At 37.4% G+C, this 17,980-nt stretch overlaps 1 protein-coding gene across 4 annotated transcripts in view; it reads left to right on the top strand.

The window, feature by feature from the left end:
- Positions 1-17,980, top strand: part of CPNE8 (copine 8) — a 285,057-nt gene that overhangs the window by 151,446 nt on the left and 115,631 nt on the right. For all 4 annotated transcript variants that reach the window (XM_053226117.1, XM_027035891.2, XM_053226118.1 and 1 more), the window contains one exon: positions 190-251. In XM_053226117.1, coding sequence (XP_053082092.1) covers positions 190-251 — 62 coding nt within the window. The remainder of the gene's footprint in view (positions 1-189; positions 252-17,980) is intronic.

Here is a 17,980-nt window from a genome sequence, read left to right as displayed (position 1 = left end):
TTAAACATAAGAGCAGTCAGTCCTAATGGATTTTAATAAAGAATAATATCATTATTGGTTTTCAAAATGTAATGTTCCTCTCTAATATAAAATATGAGTTCCTCTCTAATAGTTAGAATAAAGTCCATTTAGGTTTCAGTTAGTACCAGCAGGTAATTTCTGCCTTGTTTCTTCCCTTTTCTTTTTCAGGTAACCTTACTCTCTTTTTTGGTAGAAACAGAAGTTTCATTCCTTGACTATATTAAAGGAGGGTAAGTCATTCTCTGAAATTGTTTCCTTGCTTAAACATTTCTTCCATTGTGTCTAGCAAGTTCTACCACTAGGTAACAGGCAACTGAAATGATCAATTTTAATATAGTCTGATGGCAGTCTTTTTGCACTTGTGTTACAGACTTCAGGAGATAAACACAAAGAGCTATTACTTTGGGGGAAAACTGTAACTTTCCTTTGACCAAGAGAAAAAAATTTCATTGTGTTAATAGTAGTTGCAGATAAAGCTATTATATGTACTTTCAGAGAGTATTTTCACTTGCCTAACATATGGGACTTTTTATGTGCACTTTTTATTATTTTTGAGATAGAAGGAAAGCTTAAGGGCTTGTTGTAAGTGTATATTTGAGCTCCAGAATATTAAAGAATGTATCTTGTCATAAAATCATAATGCAGAAATGAACGGTGAATAGTTACTTAGTTGCTCCCTACACTTCCAGGCAAGAATACATTTCAGAAAAAAAAAAATGTTCTTGCAACCTTTCTTGAAATGTTTCAGAGTCCAAACAGGGTCTGTGTTGGTAATATATTATGGATTCTTATGCCCTAGTGAATGGGGAGGGTTATTTTTTCCATTTTGTTCCTATTTTTAGCCTAGTTGTCCCTGTTTTTTTAGGGACAAGCATCCCCAGAGATAGAATACAATCATTCATTACCATACCATCTAAAATGTCCACATAGTGTAATTTATTTGCTATTACTTACATTTATAACATACAAAAATGGTGAGAGGTAAGTTTGAATGTGTTTAGTAACTTCATGACAAATAACAGCAGCCAGAGACAACACACTTGTAAACCTCTTCCTAATTATGATTTGGCAGTCTTTTTTTTCCTAACACCAGTTCATGAATAGAATGCCATGAGGCAGAGGAAACGGATGAGGAGGCCAAAGGAACAAAGATAGTTGACCAAAAAACAGAGAGCTTGACCTTTTTGCTCTTAGTTAAGCAAACAAACAAACAACAACCAAAAACTATACTTGCTTAAGTGGAGAACCAGTGCTATATATGGACATCTTGCAATGTGCCACCTGGCTGCACAGACTCAGAAGCTGTGGTGGTTGTTTCCATAAAGTTAAAGGAAAGTGTACTAAAGTAGAAAAAAAATGTTTGCTGTTAAAACCTTCAAGAGTGAGCCCGTGAATAAGGAGAAAGGAGATGGATCTTTATTTAGCTTTACAAACCAGAAGGACAGCCAAACTCAACTGGTGTGCTTGTCCAAAAAGGATGAGAGGAGGTGGTGTTTTTAAAGCTTCAAACCACAATGAGGGAGAAATTTCAGTTGGTATCATTTGCTCAGTGATTGGTTGGCCTCTTTTGCTCAGTATTGTGGGTTGGGGGGACGTTTTCTAGGTGTCTAAACCTCAAAATGATTATCCTGATTCTAGTAAGTGACTGTTCTGTGACCTCCAACTGGTGACAGTTGCAAGATGGACTCAGAGTTGTCAACTATTCCTTCACCCCTTTTCCTCTTCATTTCCCCTTTTTGATCACTAGTGTATGAAACATCACCATGGTCAATTATGGTGGGGGAAACTCATTATGGTAGAGTTCCTTGTTGCCCAAGTGCTTGTCTGCTTGGTTCTATCCAGTCCTTCATAGGGGGCATAGGGATATACATTGGAGCAGTATACACAGAAGCTTAAGTCATCATAATTAGCTTGGGAGTGGAAGAGGAGAAGAGAGGCACTTCTGGAAACAAACAAAACATATTTTATATAGCAACCAGATATTTAATCCAAACATTAATAGTCTCATTCAGTATTGTAGTCCAGGTTTAAAGATATTTCCTATTTTGTTAGGCAACCAACTAAAGCGATTGAATGATGGTAGGTAGCTTTTAATTTGTTGGAGGTGGGTTTGTTGATATCGTGAAGCCAAGAGCCCTGTGTGAATTTTTTTTTTTTTTAATTTCTAATTCCATGTTGAACAAAGTATTTACCCAGGAGTAACAAGAGATATTAGCAACACCACAGACACCTCCTTGTTCTACCAACCAGTAGTTAAGTGCTATTTGATTGTGTAGGACTACTGAAGCAAGAGAGTCCCAGGATCATTGTAAATTTAGTAGGGCTGAACCAGTTTCATGGGATAATTCCTATAGAACATTTGTGAGATTACATTGGGTGGGTTTGTGATAAGAAAATCCTCCCCAGGGGGCCAGCATACCTATAGCCAGAACAAATCCAACAACTATTGTACCTTAAGCCTTTTGGGTTCTATTAGGGGTAGGGTTGTGGGTAGGGTAGACAGATTGGGTTATATGAATCCTAGAGTACAGTGTCCAGTGACCCAGGTATTGTTAATGCTTTTGAAGGCTAAGGCTTGGTTAGTTCTTCCATAAGGGTTTCCCATATAAGGACAGATAATTAAGAGGGCTGCCACAGATAAAAATACACCCTTCAGAACCACACCAAGATTCAGTTGCTCATGTTTTATTGTTCAGAGTGGTGCTTTTGATAATGGGGAAGGAAAAATTGGCACAGAAGGAAGATAGGGGTCCTGCAACATAAGGTTAGTGGAGATCACAGTAAGGATAGAATTTGGGATTAGTTTCGTTATAGCAAAACCTCTTACACATATTCCACTGATGAGACTTTCTATATGTCATTCCCTGGGAAATCACTGGACCCAAGTATTGATAGCAAGTTTCATCATTTGTCTTTTGTTCTGCGATGACCTGGTGGAGGGGAGTAGCATTAGGGGACGTGGATAAAATATGGTTGTAGCTTGATAGATTATAGTGATCAGTGACTGCAAAAGTGAGATTTACATCTGTAGAAACCAGACTAGGTCCCAGATGGACATATCTTATTTAAGAAGTGAAATTGTGGACAGGAGTAATGTCAAAACAAGGAAAGGAGGTTAAAGCAAATGGGGTTAGGGTACCTTTGAGAGAGTGAGGGGGAACAATTATATTTGACTAGAGGTGTTGTGCATGATCTTAATGATCGTTATCTGTGGGACAATCTTCTTGAACCAAGGGGAGTTAATAGAGAGTATTTTTGTATTTGGTTGGAGTGTTGTGTGGGTTATAATAACATACCCAACAATTTTTAGGGGGTATGTTTGGGACATGGGCTATGTTTGGGAAGGCTTAACAATGATATTAGTATTCCAATCACAGGGGTTCTCTCTTTGATAGAACATAGTAATACGGCTATTGTTAACTGGTTTTTCTTCTTGAATTTGTATAGGAGTTGAGAACAAAGGGTAGGGACTATAGGACTAAGTCTTATTAAAGCCTGAGGGTCATTAAGGAAGTCTCCATTTAAGAACTCAAACCACAGGAAGAGCGAAGGGTCATAAAACTTCAAGCCAGTCTTGGGAGGGGGCAATAGAACAGTGATGAAAATGAGACAAAAGGTGAAAAAATAAGAACTAAAGTAAAAGTAGAGTTCTGGGTTGGTGCTGGATCTTGGGTCTCAGTTATTTCTTTGGATATTGTCTGTTTCAGTTCTGGGTCTTGGGATATCTTCTGAAAGGGGAGTGGCTCACCAGTTGTTTTCAGGATCTGGAGTCCTTTTTAAATTTTTTTTTTTCAACGTTTATTTTTATTTTTTGGGACAGAGAGAGACAGAGCATGAACGGGGGAGGGGCAGAGAGAGAGCGAGACACAGAATCGGAAACAGGCTCCAGGCTCTGAGCCATCAGCCCAGAGCCTGACGCGGGGCTCGAACTCACGGACCGCGAGATCGTGACCTGGCTGAAGTCGGATGCTTAACCGACTGCGCCACCCAGGCGCCCCTGGAGTCCTTTTTAAATGAGAAATGTGAATCCATGAGTTGGGCCCTGGTAGCTTTGTTGCACACGAGTTGGTTAGCAATACCTAATAAGGTCCTATTTTGGCGGTAAAGAATCTTTAAGTTGATGTCTCTTCAAGTATACTGGATCTCCAGGCTTAAGGTCATGGGTATTTTCTTCATCTCCCAGGAACATTCTGTAAAATGAATCTTTAACAAGTTTGGCCTTTTCTTATGTATTCTGCAGAAGTCTGTCACAGTACTGGAGAATTTCTCCTTGTAACAAAGTGGAGGGCAAGTGACCCTTGATTAGGTTCATAGGATGCCTAGTGATGATTTGGAATGGAGACAACTGAGCTTTTCCAGTATGGCTAGATTTTAGATAAAAGGACAAGAGGCAGGGTTTGGGACCAGGGTTTTTTTTTTTCAAATGTTTATTTATTCTTAGAGAGAGAGAGAGAGAGAGAGAGAGAGAGAGAGAGAACAACTGGGGTTGGAGCAGAGAGAGAGGGAGACACAGAACCTGAAGCAGCTGTGAGCTGTCAGCACAGAGCCTGATGCAGGGCTCAAACCCAGGAACTGCGAGATCATGACCTGAGGTGAAGTAGGACACTCAACCAACTGAGCCTCCCAGATGTCCCTGGCCAATTGAGTTTTGATTATGCCATTAGTTTGTTCAATTAATCCTGAGGGTTGAGGATGGTAGATGCAATGAAAATGTTGAAAGATGGATTAGATTTTGCAGATCTTAAAAAACAAACAAACAAAAAAACCGATTTTGCAGATCTCTTGGACAATTTGACCAGTAAAATGGGTTACTTGATCACTATGTAGCTGTCAAGAAATACCCCAATTGGGAATGATTTTTTTTCTAATAGGTTTTTGGCCACTGCTTTAGCTGTTGCCTGCCTACAAAGAAATGCCTTGGTCCAGTGAGAAAACTTACAGATCATTACCAATACATATTTATATTTGGTAAATGGGAAAAGCTGGATGAAATCAATTTGCAAGATGTCAAATGGCCCACTGAGAATTGACCTAAAGCAGCATGATATGGTTCTGCAGGATTGTGCAAGGGGAAAATTTTTGAAATATTTGTTGGGCAACAGTTGGAGATGGTTTCCGATACTGCTGTTGTGCCCACTGGACAATCTTACTTGTGCCCTAATGTGCCATATCTTGGATAAATTTTTAAAGGAGCTCTTTGGGCTCTTTTTGGTAGTTCAGGTTTGTTATTTGGTCCCACCCAAAGGTTGTCTTGGAGAAGTTCTCATAGGAGCCTTGTTTCATCCATTTCTCCTTTACATCTTCAGTCATGTTTTGTTGAGTTTGTTTTAAGTAATTTGGGTTAAGGGAATGAAGGTCATACAGATGGTTGTTTGCAAATCAGAAGTTTGAAGCCCCACATTTTTGGCAGCCTGGTTAGCATGATTGCCCTTGGCTTCAGGGATATCAAGGTTGGAATGAGCTTGAATTTTTATAATAGCTAAGCCTAAAAGGGAAAGAGAATGGTGTCAAGGCAGTTTTCATATATAAGTTTTGTTTTTATGGATTGGCCAGAGGATGTTAGAAACTCTCACTGTTTCTGGAGCATACCAAAATCATGGGCAACCCCAAAAACATATCTGCTCCGTAGACAGTGAGAGCTTTATTTATTGCCAATTGGCATACTCTTGTTAGAGCATGTAATTTAGCTTATTGGGCCTAATGAGCCTGGGGCAAGGAGCCTGCTTTGATCTTTTTTTCAGTGGATACTACAGAGTATCCTGCACTGTATTTTCCTTGACCATTTTTAATGTAAGATCCATCAATAAACCAAGTAAAGTGTGGATTTGGTAGGGGAGATTTATGAAGGTCTAATTGAGTAGTAAGTAATGAGTCAGTTACAAGGATGCAACTGAATTCAGTTGAATCTTTGAGGGGTAAGGGAAGTCAGGTAGCAGATTGAGAAGAGGACAAGAGTGTGGAATGATTGGAAAGGATAGATGGACTGGCGGATTGATGTTTGGTGTGGTGGGAATCTAAGAGGTTTTTTTTTTTTTCCAAATGTTTATTTTTTTTTATTATTTATTTTGAGGGAGGGGTGGGAGGGGCAGAGGGAGAGGGAAAGAGAGAATGCTAAGCAGGCTCTGCTCTCAGCATGGACCTGACACAGGGCTTGATTTCATGACCACTAGATCATGACCTTAGTGGATATTGTCAAGAGTAGAACACTTCACTGACTGAGCCACTCAGGTTCCCCTAAGAGAGTTTTAACTGTATGTAGGACTAATATCTATAGGGGAGAATTTAGTATGGTTGTTTTTTGTTTGTTTGTTTGTTTGTTTGGTGGCAGTAAGGAGTATTAAGGTGGCTGCTAGGGCATGGAGGCAGGGAGGTGATCATTTGGCCAAAGGGCCTGATTAAAGTCTGTAATACCCTGTAAAGTCTGTGGGGCATTGTTGGCCTCCATACCTTTGGGTTAGGATTCCCAAGGTATTACCAGAAAGTTCATGGACAAAAAGGAAGGGCCCGTTGGTAATTAGCGTATCCTAGAGTTGGGGAAGAGATGAGCTGTTTTTTTAAAGGTATGAAGGCATCACAGGTCTCTTGAGGCCATGGGTTAGGGTCTAGAGGGTTGCAGTCAGGAGATCATATGAGGAAATATTAGGAATCCAAAGGTGATAGGATCCAGTAAGACCCAGGAAACCTCATTTATTGTCTTTTAGTCTGGGGTTGAGGGAATCGTGTGATGGTAGTAATTCTGTCTGGTTTTATTTTTAGCCCAACCGGTGTTAAAAGGTGGACTAGGAATTTGACAGAGACAGAGCAGAATTGTAATTTATCTGTAGATACTTTGTGTCCTTTGTTGGCTAATTGTTGGAGAAGATACTTCATGTCAATGAGAGAGGCCTTTAGGGTGGGGGGGGCTATAAAATTGTTTATATATTGTAATAGTACAGATTTCCCAGGGAAATCAAATCTTTCAAGTCAGCATGGAGGATTTGAGAGAAATAGGGCTTTTGATATGTCCCTGGGGTAGGGCTGTGCAAGTGTATTGTTGATTGTTCCATGTAAAAGCAAAAGGATAATGACTTTGGGGGTCCATGAGGATGTTGAAAAGAGCACTGCATAGGTCAATAACAGAAAAAGTAGTTGTTTTACTGGGTATATTAGAAAGGAGAGTGGAGAGGTCAGGAACAGTAGGGTGATGGGTTGTAGTGTTAACTGCCCTAAGGTCCTGAACAAAATTCCATCCTCTATTATGGGATTTTTAACTGAAAAAATGGGAGTATTGCAAGATTTCGTACTGGGCATGACCAGTCCTTGGTTGATAAGGTCTTGAATAATATGAGTTATTCCTTTAATGGCCATAAGGCTTGACAAGTACTGCTTAATATTAGATAAGGGCTTTGGTGGATCAATTTGAATGGTTATTGGGGAAGCTGAAATTATGTGTCCTATATTGGTAGAGGAAGTTGCCCATAACTGATCAGGTACCTTTAGGAATGGGAGGGCAGTGGACTGACGGAAGAGTAGTATTTGGCAGATAGGTAGAATTAGGAATTCTGAAGATTGAGGCGGCAGATCTAAAAATATTTCCTTTTTCCTTTTTGTGGCTGATTAGTCACCCCGATCATGGTAAATACTTTTCTACTCCAAGGAAGGGGATTGGAAAATAGAAAGGGATTGAAGACTGACTAAATTATTCCAGAGTCTATGAGAATGAAATGGTCTTCATTTTGAATCATTATAGGAATTTCTCCTGTGGTGTTTGCTAGGAGAAAGGGAAAAATCCCCTTTGTCCTCAGAGCATCCCTAATCTGATAAGAGAATTGTGTTTGAGATTTGTGGATTCTATTGGAGGAATCTTTTGTATTTCAGGCTTTCCTTGTTGAAATGTCTAGGTGTCTTGCAAACGAAAAAGGGTTGTATCAGTTGAGCTGGATGTTTTAACTTGTGGCATGGATTTGGGGTTTGCTATTTGTAAAGCCATAAACTTCATCATTTGTTTTTGACAGCTCAAAAGTCTATTCACTCATCTTTCTTTTTCTCCTTTGACAGCTTTTGCCACTCTTTTAGCAGTGGTTGCAAGGGTAAAGGAGTTTTGGTCTGCGAGTTGGCGTCATTTTATTTGACCAGAGTTGAGACTGAATCAAAGAGGCCCTCTGGAAACATTGAATTTAACAACTTGGTTGCTCTTTTATCCAATCTAGGGATTCCAGAATCAGACAAATTTTGTTTTGAATTATCAAAAAGCTCTGAAACAGGTTCTTCCTTTTTTTGAGTAGTTTTTTGTATTGTCTTCTAATTTGTTGGAAGTGGCCACATATAGGGAATCACTTTGATTAAATTTGCAGCTATTTTTTTTTTAACTTGCAGCTATTTTAGAAGGTTTTTCTAGGGTTTCATTATAAGGATGTTTAAAATCCCATAGGGAATCTTCCCATCCAGATTTATCCATCTATTCTTGGGCCTGTGTAGGTCCAACAAGCATGCATACTAGTTGGTAAAGGTCAGGAGAACCTAGATTGTAGACACTGATAGTCAATATTAGTTATCAAGTAAACTGTTCTGAATTTTGGGGTGGGGGTAGGAAATTTTGAAAGATTTAGAAGTTCTGTTTTGGACCAGGGGGGGTGAAAGAAAGTACCCGATTATCAGAACTAGGGCCAATAACTTCGACTTTGACTTTAAAGAGGCTATGATGAAATCATTGGTTCATTTAGAAGCTTCTGAGTACCAATTAAAATAGACTTCCTATTGATGTTGTGAAGTAGGATGGTTTTGCCTCTAGAGTTCTGCTCTTACATATACCAGTTTAGGGACAGCAAAGGTGCCCCAACGAGGCCAGTGAAGTTTTAAACCATCTTCAGTAATTTGAACCCAGGTTGAGACAAATGTACAGCTCCCTGGGCTGTGGTTTTTATACATAAAACCAGCGGGGGGGGCTAGATGACAGCAGATCAGCAAGAGCTCTTTCTGAAAGATTGGTACCCATTTTATATTGGAATAATCCCTGCATGAATTGTTAGCAGTTCTGAAGTGAGGAAATTTCCTGAAAGAAAAGTCTCCTGACCTCTTCCAAGGTTGGAGATGTGAGAAGACTGTACCTTAATCACCTCCTGGGATTATAGAAGCCACAGGAAGAGAAGCAACAAGGGGCTTCCATGTATACTTTGGCAGGTCCAGAGGTTCATAGGAAGTACCTAGGAGGTTACTTCACATCCCATCCGCATCGCCCATTGTTAAAGAACTTCAGGAATGAACCTATGAGCAAGGAAAAAGGAGACAAATCTTTATTTAGGTTTGCAAAAGGACAACCCAACACAGTTGGTGTGCCTATCTGAAGAGATCAAGGGAAGGTGGTGTTTTTAGAGCTTAAAACTGCAGTGATGGAGAAATTTCAGATTGCTCAGTGATTAGTTGACCTCTTTTGTTCAATATTGTGGGACAGGTCAGGAAACTTTCTAGATATCTGAACCTCAAGATGTTTATCATGCATACAGGAAATAGCTGCTCTTCCAAGAACTCTACAATAGGCGGAAGTTGCAAGATGGAGTCAGAGCTGTCAACCTCTCCCTGGACCCTTTCTCCCTCATTGCCAACTCTCCTTAGTATTCCAATGTCTATGCATATTTTTATCTTTAGAAGATGGAAAATGGCAAGTTGAATTTGTCATAAAAAATAGATTCCTGGGGCGCCTGGGTGGCGCAGTCGGTTAAGCATCCGACTTCAGCCAGGTCACGATCTCGCGGTCTGTGAGTTCGAGCCCCGCATCGGGCTCTGGGCTGATGGCTCAGAGCCTGGAGCCTGTTTCCGATTCTGTGTCTCCCTCTCTCTCTGCCCCTCCCCCGTTCATGCTCTGTCTCTCTCTGTCCCGAAAATAAATAAATGTTGAAAAAAAAATTAAAAAAAAAAATAGATTCCTGTAGGGCCGCCTAAGTGGCTCAGTTGAGCGTCTGACTTTGGCTCAGATCATGATCTCATGGTTCATGAATGTGAGCCCCACATCAGGCTCGCTGCTGTCAGCACAGAGCCTGGAACCTGCTTCAGATTCCCTGTCCCCCTCTTTTTCTGGCCCTCCCCCTCTCTCTTAAGTAAAACATTAAAAATAGATTCCTGGGGCACCTGGGTGGCTCATTTGGTTGAGCATCCAACTTCGGCTCACGTCATGAGCTAATAGTTCGTGGATTCAAAACCTGCGTCAGGCTCTGTGCTGATAACTCAGAGCCTGGAGCCTGCTTTGGATTTTGTGTCTCCTTCTCTCTCTGCCCCTCCCCGCTCGCTCTCTCTCTCAAAAATAAAATAAACATTAAAAAAATAGATTCCTGGGGTGCCTGGGCGGCTCAGTCGGTTGAGTGTCTGACTTCAGTTCAGGTCATAATCTCACAGTTTGTGAGTTCAAGCCCCGCGATGGGCTCTGTGCTGACAGCTTGGAGCCTGGAGCCTGCTTTGGATTCTGTGTCTCTCCTTCTCTCTGCCCCTCCCATGCTCATGCTCTGTCTCTCTCTGTCTCTCAATAATAAATAAATGTTATTAAAAAAATAGATTCCTGTCTAAGTAAACACCTTAGTAGCTATAAATAATAGTTGATAAAAAAAAAGATGGTAAAACAATGGACATTCCTTAACATTCTCTTTATAAGATTTAAAAAAAAGTGCTTGCTATATCTGGCTATAATTAGTGTGTTGAAATAATGACCAGAAGCTTTAAGTGTGAAAATTTCCTTTTGGTTTTTGTTTTGTTTTCTTTTATTTGTGAGCATGTGAAATGTGTATTTACATGAAAGAAACACCCTGTATGTTTTGTCAGCAGTGCCAATCTATTAATAGTTTGATGTGAGTCTACTAGTAAAAGACATTTTCAAAATCTGTTACCAATAAATCTCTTTTATTGGTTGTGCATATTCTCCTTTTGAGGATCCTTAGGACTAATTACGCCAAATAGGTTTTCTACAATATCTAGAGCAATGATGGTCTTGACTATATCATGTTATCATATTTTTCTGCTGCTTATAACCTCCAAGATTCTTTTTGTCTTTTTTGACTTAGACACTTCCTACGTATAGGAAGTGTGTTCTGGAAGAAACACTAGTGACGTTTTTTTGCCAGGAGTCTGTATATAAATGGAGTCCCAACCTATGAGGTACACTTTGTTCTAATCATATCTTCCTGTCTTCTAATTCTTCCTTTATTTTTTTAGAATTTTTTTTTAACGTTTATTTATTTTTGAAACAGAGAGACAGAGCATGAACGGGGGAGGGGCAGAGAGAGAGGGAGACAGAACCGGAAGCAGGCTCCAGGCTCTGAGCCATCAGCCCAGAGCCCGACGTGGGGCTCAAACTCACAGACGTGAGATCGTGACCTGAGCTGAAGTCGGACGCTTAACCGACTGAGCCACCCAGGTGCCCCTAATTCTTCCTTTATAAGAATCCATTTTTGATTTACAAATAGGGCCAGGGAAAATAAAGGTTGAATTTCAATCTAACTGGACTTATATTACTTTATATATGAATATATTCAGAACATAAACAGAACATAAAAATGTTATTTACATATAATGTGTTATCTTCATATGTAGGTATATATATTAAATGTATTATCTTTTAAATATATTGCAATTACACACTTACCTATTATCATTATTTGTAATATGTATAATATAGAATTGTTAATAATATGGTGTTTCTTTTGATGATGAAATGCACATCAATAGACAAAATAATTATCGTAGTCTGTCTTTATGTGTCTTTGCTCTTAAGACAATTGAGTAAAGAATTTAATTTCTGATTTTTATTAATGATACCGTGAGGTGGTTTATCATGACACTCCTCATGACATATAATGGCAGACAAATAATTTCATATAGCCAAGTTTCAGTTTCCTACAGTTCACATGAGTCTCTGTAGTTCTATCGTTTATCTGTGAAATGATGGCATTCAACTAGATTTTCCAGCTCTTTCATGGCCTTAATGATACTTATTTGACAGTTCTCTGAAGTTATTGTTTATATTCTTACAGAAGACTTACTCTAACCTATCAACTTACTATACAATGTAATTTGTATATAATAATAGCTAGCATCTTCTGACTACTTATGTGTCAAGCCAGAGCTAAATGCCTCATGGGAATTAACTTTAGTCATCTTTCCATTGGTCTCTTTCCCCTGGTGCTCACCTACTTTCTCCTCTTTCTTTCATGAGTAATATTTTCATTGATAATTTTCTCTTTTTCCAAAAATCATTAAAAAGAAGCTCATTTACTTAACTTTTAGTCTGTATGTATGTAATATTTATGATCTAATTGATGTCAGTCAAAAATACAGTTTAATTTACATAGCCTAATGGAAAGTGATCGCTTAGCATGCGGAATATCTAAGAATTTTATTATTAGATATTTATGAAGATTTAAACTTAATTTAACTGTGAGTTATGGGGATTGATCAGAGTACTTACTTCATAGAATGCCTGATGGGTTCTGATTATAAGAAATGAAGGGTAAAGTTTCATGTGCCTAGCTTTCTTAAAAATTTCTGTTGGTATGAAAATAACAAATTATAGCAATTTGAGAGGAAAACACCAATATGAAAACCAAGGTAGAAGTATAGCTACAAATATCTAATCTAAATATTCAGTACATTATTTTTATTTTTATTGGTAAATTTCTGTCAATTTTTTTTTCAACCTGTTCAGACATTGAAACATTTTGGCTTTCTACCCTTGCTATTAAGAAACTCAAACTCCAAGTAGATAAATGCACTGCAGTGAAGGGAAGTCATATAAAAAACAGACACATAACTACAAAAAATTTCTGAATAATAGTAACATGGAATATAATGAGCTGCATTCATTTTAAATTAGGAAAATTATAATAATTGACAATTATGTATAGTTTTGGTAAGTGGCTACTGACTTTTGTGAACATCAGTCAGAATTTCTTACAACTTAAAGTCTTAAAATTGTTAAATACTTGGTTTTATTTCATATTCTTCATTATTTTTTTTTCAAAAATGAAATACTTTTATTTTTTCTTATTTTATTAGTATTTTATATTCAGGTTTGGGGGAAAGAAGTATTATGTCTCCCAAATTTTAGGCATAAAAATATTTGTGTTTTGCATTATAAACATAAAGTGTGAGTAGTAAAAAGGAAAATTAGATAAAATGAACATAATTTAGTATGAAGCTAGATCCTCTGTAATCATACCTTCTAGAGATGATCATAGTTAGATATTTGTGTGCACAATATTCTATAATGTATATTTTGTTCATTTAAATATATTGTGTATATGTATATATCCTTGTCAGTACTTACTTAATCTACTTTATTTTAAGTTTTCCATTATATGGATGTACATGATTTAGTCTAAAATTTTTCTGTGACTGGGACGCCTGGTTGGCTCAGATGGTTAAGCCTCTGACTTTGACTCAGGTCATGATCTCGCAGTCCATGAGGTCTAGCCCTGCACTGGGCTTGGTGCTGACAGTTGAGAGCCTGGAGCCTGCTTAGGACTCTGTGTCTCCATCTCTCTCTGCCCCTCCCCACTGGCACTCTGTCTCTGTCTCAAAAATAAACGTTAAAAAAAAATTTTTTTTTAATTTTCATGATATACACTTCAGTTGCATCCGTTTTATTTTCTTGTTATAAACAAGGCTGCAATGTTAAAATCCTGGTGCAAACTTTTTATGTACATTACTAAGCATATCTACAGGGACGTTTCCTAGGAAGAATGTTGTTCAATGAAACGGAATGTATATGTTATAGTTTGTTAGATATTTCTAAATTGTGTTGCTGAAAGGGTAGCAGTAATAATCATTTACACTCCGAACACTTTCATTTCTATGTGAAAGTTTACTATATCCTTACCAAATAGTGCCACTCCTTTTTTATTTTTGATGAATTGATAATGTTATAAGTCATTGTTAATTTTTTTTTTTTTTTTTTTTTTTTTTTTAGAGAGAGAGAAAGAACAAGCAGGGGGAGGGGGCAGAGGGAGAGAGAGAGACAGAGAGAGAACCTGAAGCAGGCTCCACGCTCAGTGCAAAGCCCAATATGGTGCTTGATACCACAACCCTGGGATCGTGACCTGAGCTGAAATCAAGAGTCAGATGCTCAGCTGACTGAGCTGAGTCAGTTTTTATCCATGAAACCTCTGTTTATTAGCTCTTGTGATGTCTTTTGTAAAAGCTCATGTCTTTGGAAACCCAAGTTTCAACCCTCCCCCCCATTTTTTTTTGTTGTTGTTGTTGTTTTGCTTTTCCTCTGCTCCTTCTTCCACCAGTTCTACCTAAAAGATTTAGTATTTTCAACTGAAGACAGAAGACAGAAAGGTAGCCGAAAGCTACATCCTTTAACTGTGGTCAAGTCTTCAGCTGAACTTCCCCAATATTCACATCTTAGTCTTTGATTGAACTCCTCTTCAGCACACATCTAATAAGACTCTTCTTAATTTAGCCATCTGTTCTTCCCTTTTATCCTGTGATTACACTGAAGAACAATGAAATAAGCCGGCACTTTAGGCTGCAATCAGCCAAGCAACCCAAAGTAGTATTTTGGAGGTCATATTAGTACATTTGAAGATTTGTGGAATTATCAAGGTTAGCTTTTTTGAAGAGCTGCTATGCCATCTTTCCAAGTAAGTATGATATTTCTGAAGTGATTGGAACAAAGTGTTCAATTCCACTTTGTTTTTATAATGAACTGTAGTAATTACTCACTTTTAACTTGCAGGAACATGGCAATAGTTGTTACAGGTGTTTGTGGATTGTTTTATGGCTGACTTGGGTTAGCATCATTGTTGCTAATTTGGGTGGTATCAGTTCAGGGGCCTATTCATCATATTTTTTCTAATCTAGGAGAAACTCTTGTTAATTTATGATTATGCTGAACTTTAGTTGACAAGTAAAGCTAGAGGTCTTCAAAAAAGTTAAAAAATCATCATATACAATATGAGTAACAGTTGGTACTCTGGCTGGCTCTGGGCTATCCAAAATAAAGTTAGTTGAGATTTTCCTGCATTTATTTTGTGCTCTGCATTAATTTTGTAATATATTTCCCTTGCATGTGTAGGAGCATGAGAAAAGCAAAAGATGGCAAACAGGTGACCGATGTGGAATAACAGCTTGTGATTAAACTCTTAGAAAGGAATTCTTGAATTTCCTTTTAAAATTTCGTCTCTCTTTTTGTGTCAGCTCACAAAAAATAATTCAATAGAAAATTATAAGAACATTATTTGTTTTCTCATGAATCTAAGTAGAAATTATGCAGAGTTAAGAATGAACACATTTAAATACTAAACAAAATTATTTTCATAGTCCTTTAATATTTTCCCATTCAAAGAAACATGATAGGCCTAATTTTTAGTATTGGGTGTTCTACGTTTCCATTGCTTTAGTTGTTATTGGTGTAGATATTTACATGAAAATATAACCCTGATTGTTTGTGAAGCCATACTTTCATTCACAATCTCAGTTCCTCAAATATTCTGTTTAGCTGTGATAGTCAGGCTTATGGATTCAGGCACACAGTGAGCATATGAGACCGATGCATTCTAAATCAGCCAATATTTATGCAAATATTCTCTGAAATAAAAATCTGATTTTTAGAACTTGTTTTTGGTGAAACAGTCCTGTGCTTTTCCTGGAGCATGAGACATATTCTATGACTTGAGGTCATAGAGAGGTTTATTTTCTAAGTACAAGACTAATATCTATAAAGGAGGTCTCACTGTAGAGTAATAAAAACTGCCTCTTTTGGATTGTTGAATATGAGGTCATTTTTTTAAAATTATACTCTGTACATTTATCCCAGTAGTTATTTTATTGTTTACTTATTAAGAAATCATTTTAAATATTAAAAGTCTGATATAATTAGCAACTAAAGATATTTATTCAGGAATCTCTAATCTATGACTATGAATACCCAATAACTACTAATAAGCACAATGTGAGATTCATATAAAGTCACAACTGCTCTGAAATCTGAGATTCTGCTTTAGGGTAGCCTTATCATTATTACTATTATTATCTGTGAAATGTGTTTATTGACTTCTACAGATCTGTAAAATACATATTTCTATATTTCCAATGGATCACACTATAACTATCTCAGGGTAGAATCATAAATATTAATTTGGTTTTGTCTGCCCTTCAGTCCTCTATGTGTCTGAAGTCTTCATGAAACTCTTCACTCCGCCGGTAACATGACCAAGAACAAATATCTATAAAGTTTTCCATATCTCTTTGACTGGCAGATGAAGGAGGAAAACAGATCACAAATTCTGCATCTGAGTCTAAAATTCATGTTCACATGAAATTCATGTCAACATTGAATCCTAGTCCATGCTTTATTAGACTATTAAATGTATTAGAAACTTGCAGGACTACAGACTGTCTTTTTCTTCCTCTGAAGAAAGCCCAAACTCTCAACCAACCTCCCATGAGCTACAAAAGTCCCTACCACTTATATGGAGTGCTCACTAGTTTTGTTGGGTGTCATTTTAATTTGTCTGTTTATATGATTTATCTTCTCAAGGAGATTGGCAATTTTAAAATATTTTTAATAGAGCTAAACACCAAGTAACCACTGAATAAATCCACATTAATGAGAAAGCTATTTTAAACCTGTCTTTCTACTCTTTTTTCCCCAAATCTCTTAGCATAATGAAACGTTATAAACAAATACGACTTTTAAACAAAGAGTGTGACAATTCAGTGACATATGTTATAAACCCCCGTGTCTCTGTCTCTCAGACTTTATCTTCTTTCCACAATGCATACCACAATCACCAAACAAAACAGATAAATCAGGGTTTCTGGAATAAGAAAAAATGCTTTTTATGTTGCCTCTGCCAGAAATTATCTCAACTTCACTCATATCTGGGTTTGTAGTGACTTCAAGGAAAGACGAGATCAAGATTAAAACCATGGACTGTTTGTTTTCCCTCAGATCTTAGCAGAAAGGGACCATGAGAGAGGGTAATAGGTAAAACACTAAGTGGGATAATTCTGGGAAGGAATTAAAATCATAAGTAAATATTTGACAAAACGTCAGGTCAATTGCAAAGATATGGTTGCTGATAACTGAGGCAGTGGATAGTAGTGATCAAGAATTTAGGTTCTGGCATTAACTGCCTGGTCCAAATTCTAAATCTGTTTCTCATTAGCATAACCTGTTTCCATTTATATGAAATAGGAATAAAAATAATAGTGCATATCTCATGCAGCGGCTGTGTGGATTCAGTAGCAGAGAGTTAACCCCAATAAATGCTAGCTACTATTTTTCTGAATAATTTGAACTTGTTTAAATTTCCAATGTGTCCTATCTCATTTGGTCTTCATTATATCATTGGTGGTAATTGTCCTGCTTATCAGAGACATGGAGAGAAAAAGATATATTCAAATTTACAGAGTCAATAAAAGTAATTTTTTATAGTTCACTTCTCTTTGGAGGAATTGCCAAGACATTCCCTACATTCCAATTTCAACCCAAACTCTTGATCCTGATTCTAAAATTTGTCTGAAATTATAAATAAAAAGTTTATATTCTATTTTAAAAAAAGTAAGGAGTCTTTGAGGGGATGAAAAAGCTACCTACCATTATAAGCTAATTTTAAAGGCTAACGTGGGCTTTTGATACTGCTTATTTTAAGGGTGAGTTAAATATCAGTAAGTCCTCTTATCAACAAGTTCCATAAGGATTTCTTTTCCTTAAAAATACTTGAAGCAAGTTCAATGATGTTGTAAAATGTTTGCCTTACTTTTATAAAATTGGGAGCGTTATATTGGGTAGGTTGCCTCAGGGCGCACATCTTGCCAGAACATGAAATACTGTAAGTTTTTTTTTTTTCCTAACTAATCCAATTTCTTATTTGAAAACTGAATATCCCTGTCTAGGTTTTTTATAGTGTTTCTTGTTGTGGCACCCAAGTGTTTTATATTCATCAAATCAGTGGAGAGCTAAACCCTGCAACGCTGAATGGGGGTA

This window comes from Acinonyx jubatus, chromosome B4 (assembly GCF_027475565.1).
Source record: "Acinonyx jubatus isolate Ajub_Pintada_27869175 chromosome B4, VMU_Ajub_asm_v1.0, whole genome shotgun sequence".
Taxonomy (NCBI): domain Eukaryota; kingdom Metazoa; phylum Chordata; class Mammalia; order Carnivora; family Felidae; genus Acinonyx; species Acinonyx jubatus.
This window is presented reverse-complemented; position numbering and strand designations above follow the sequence as displayed.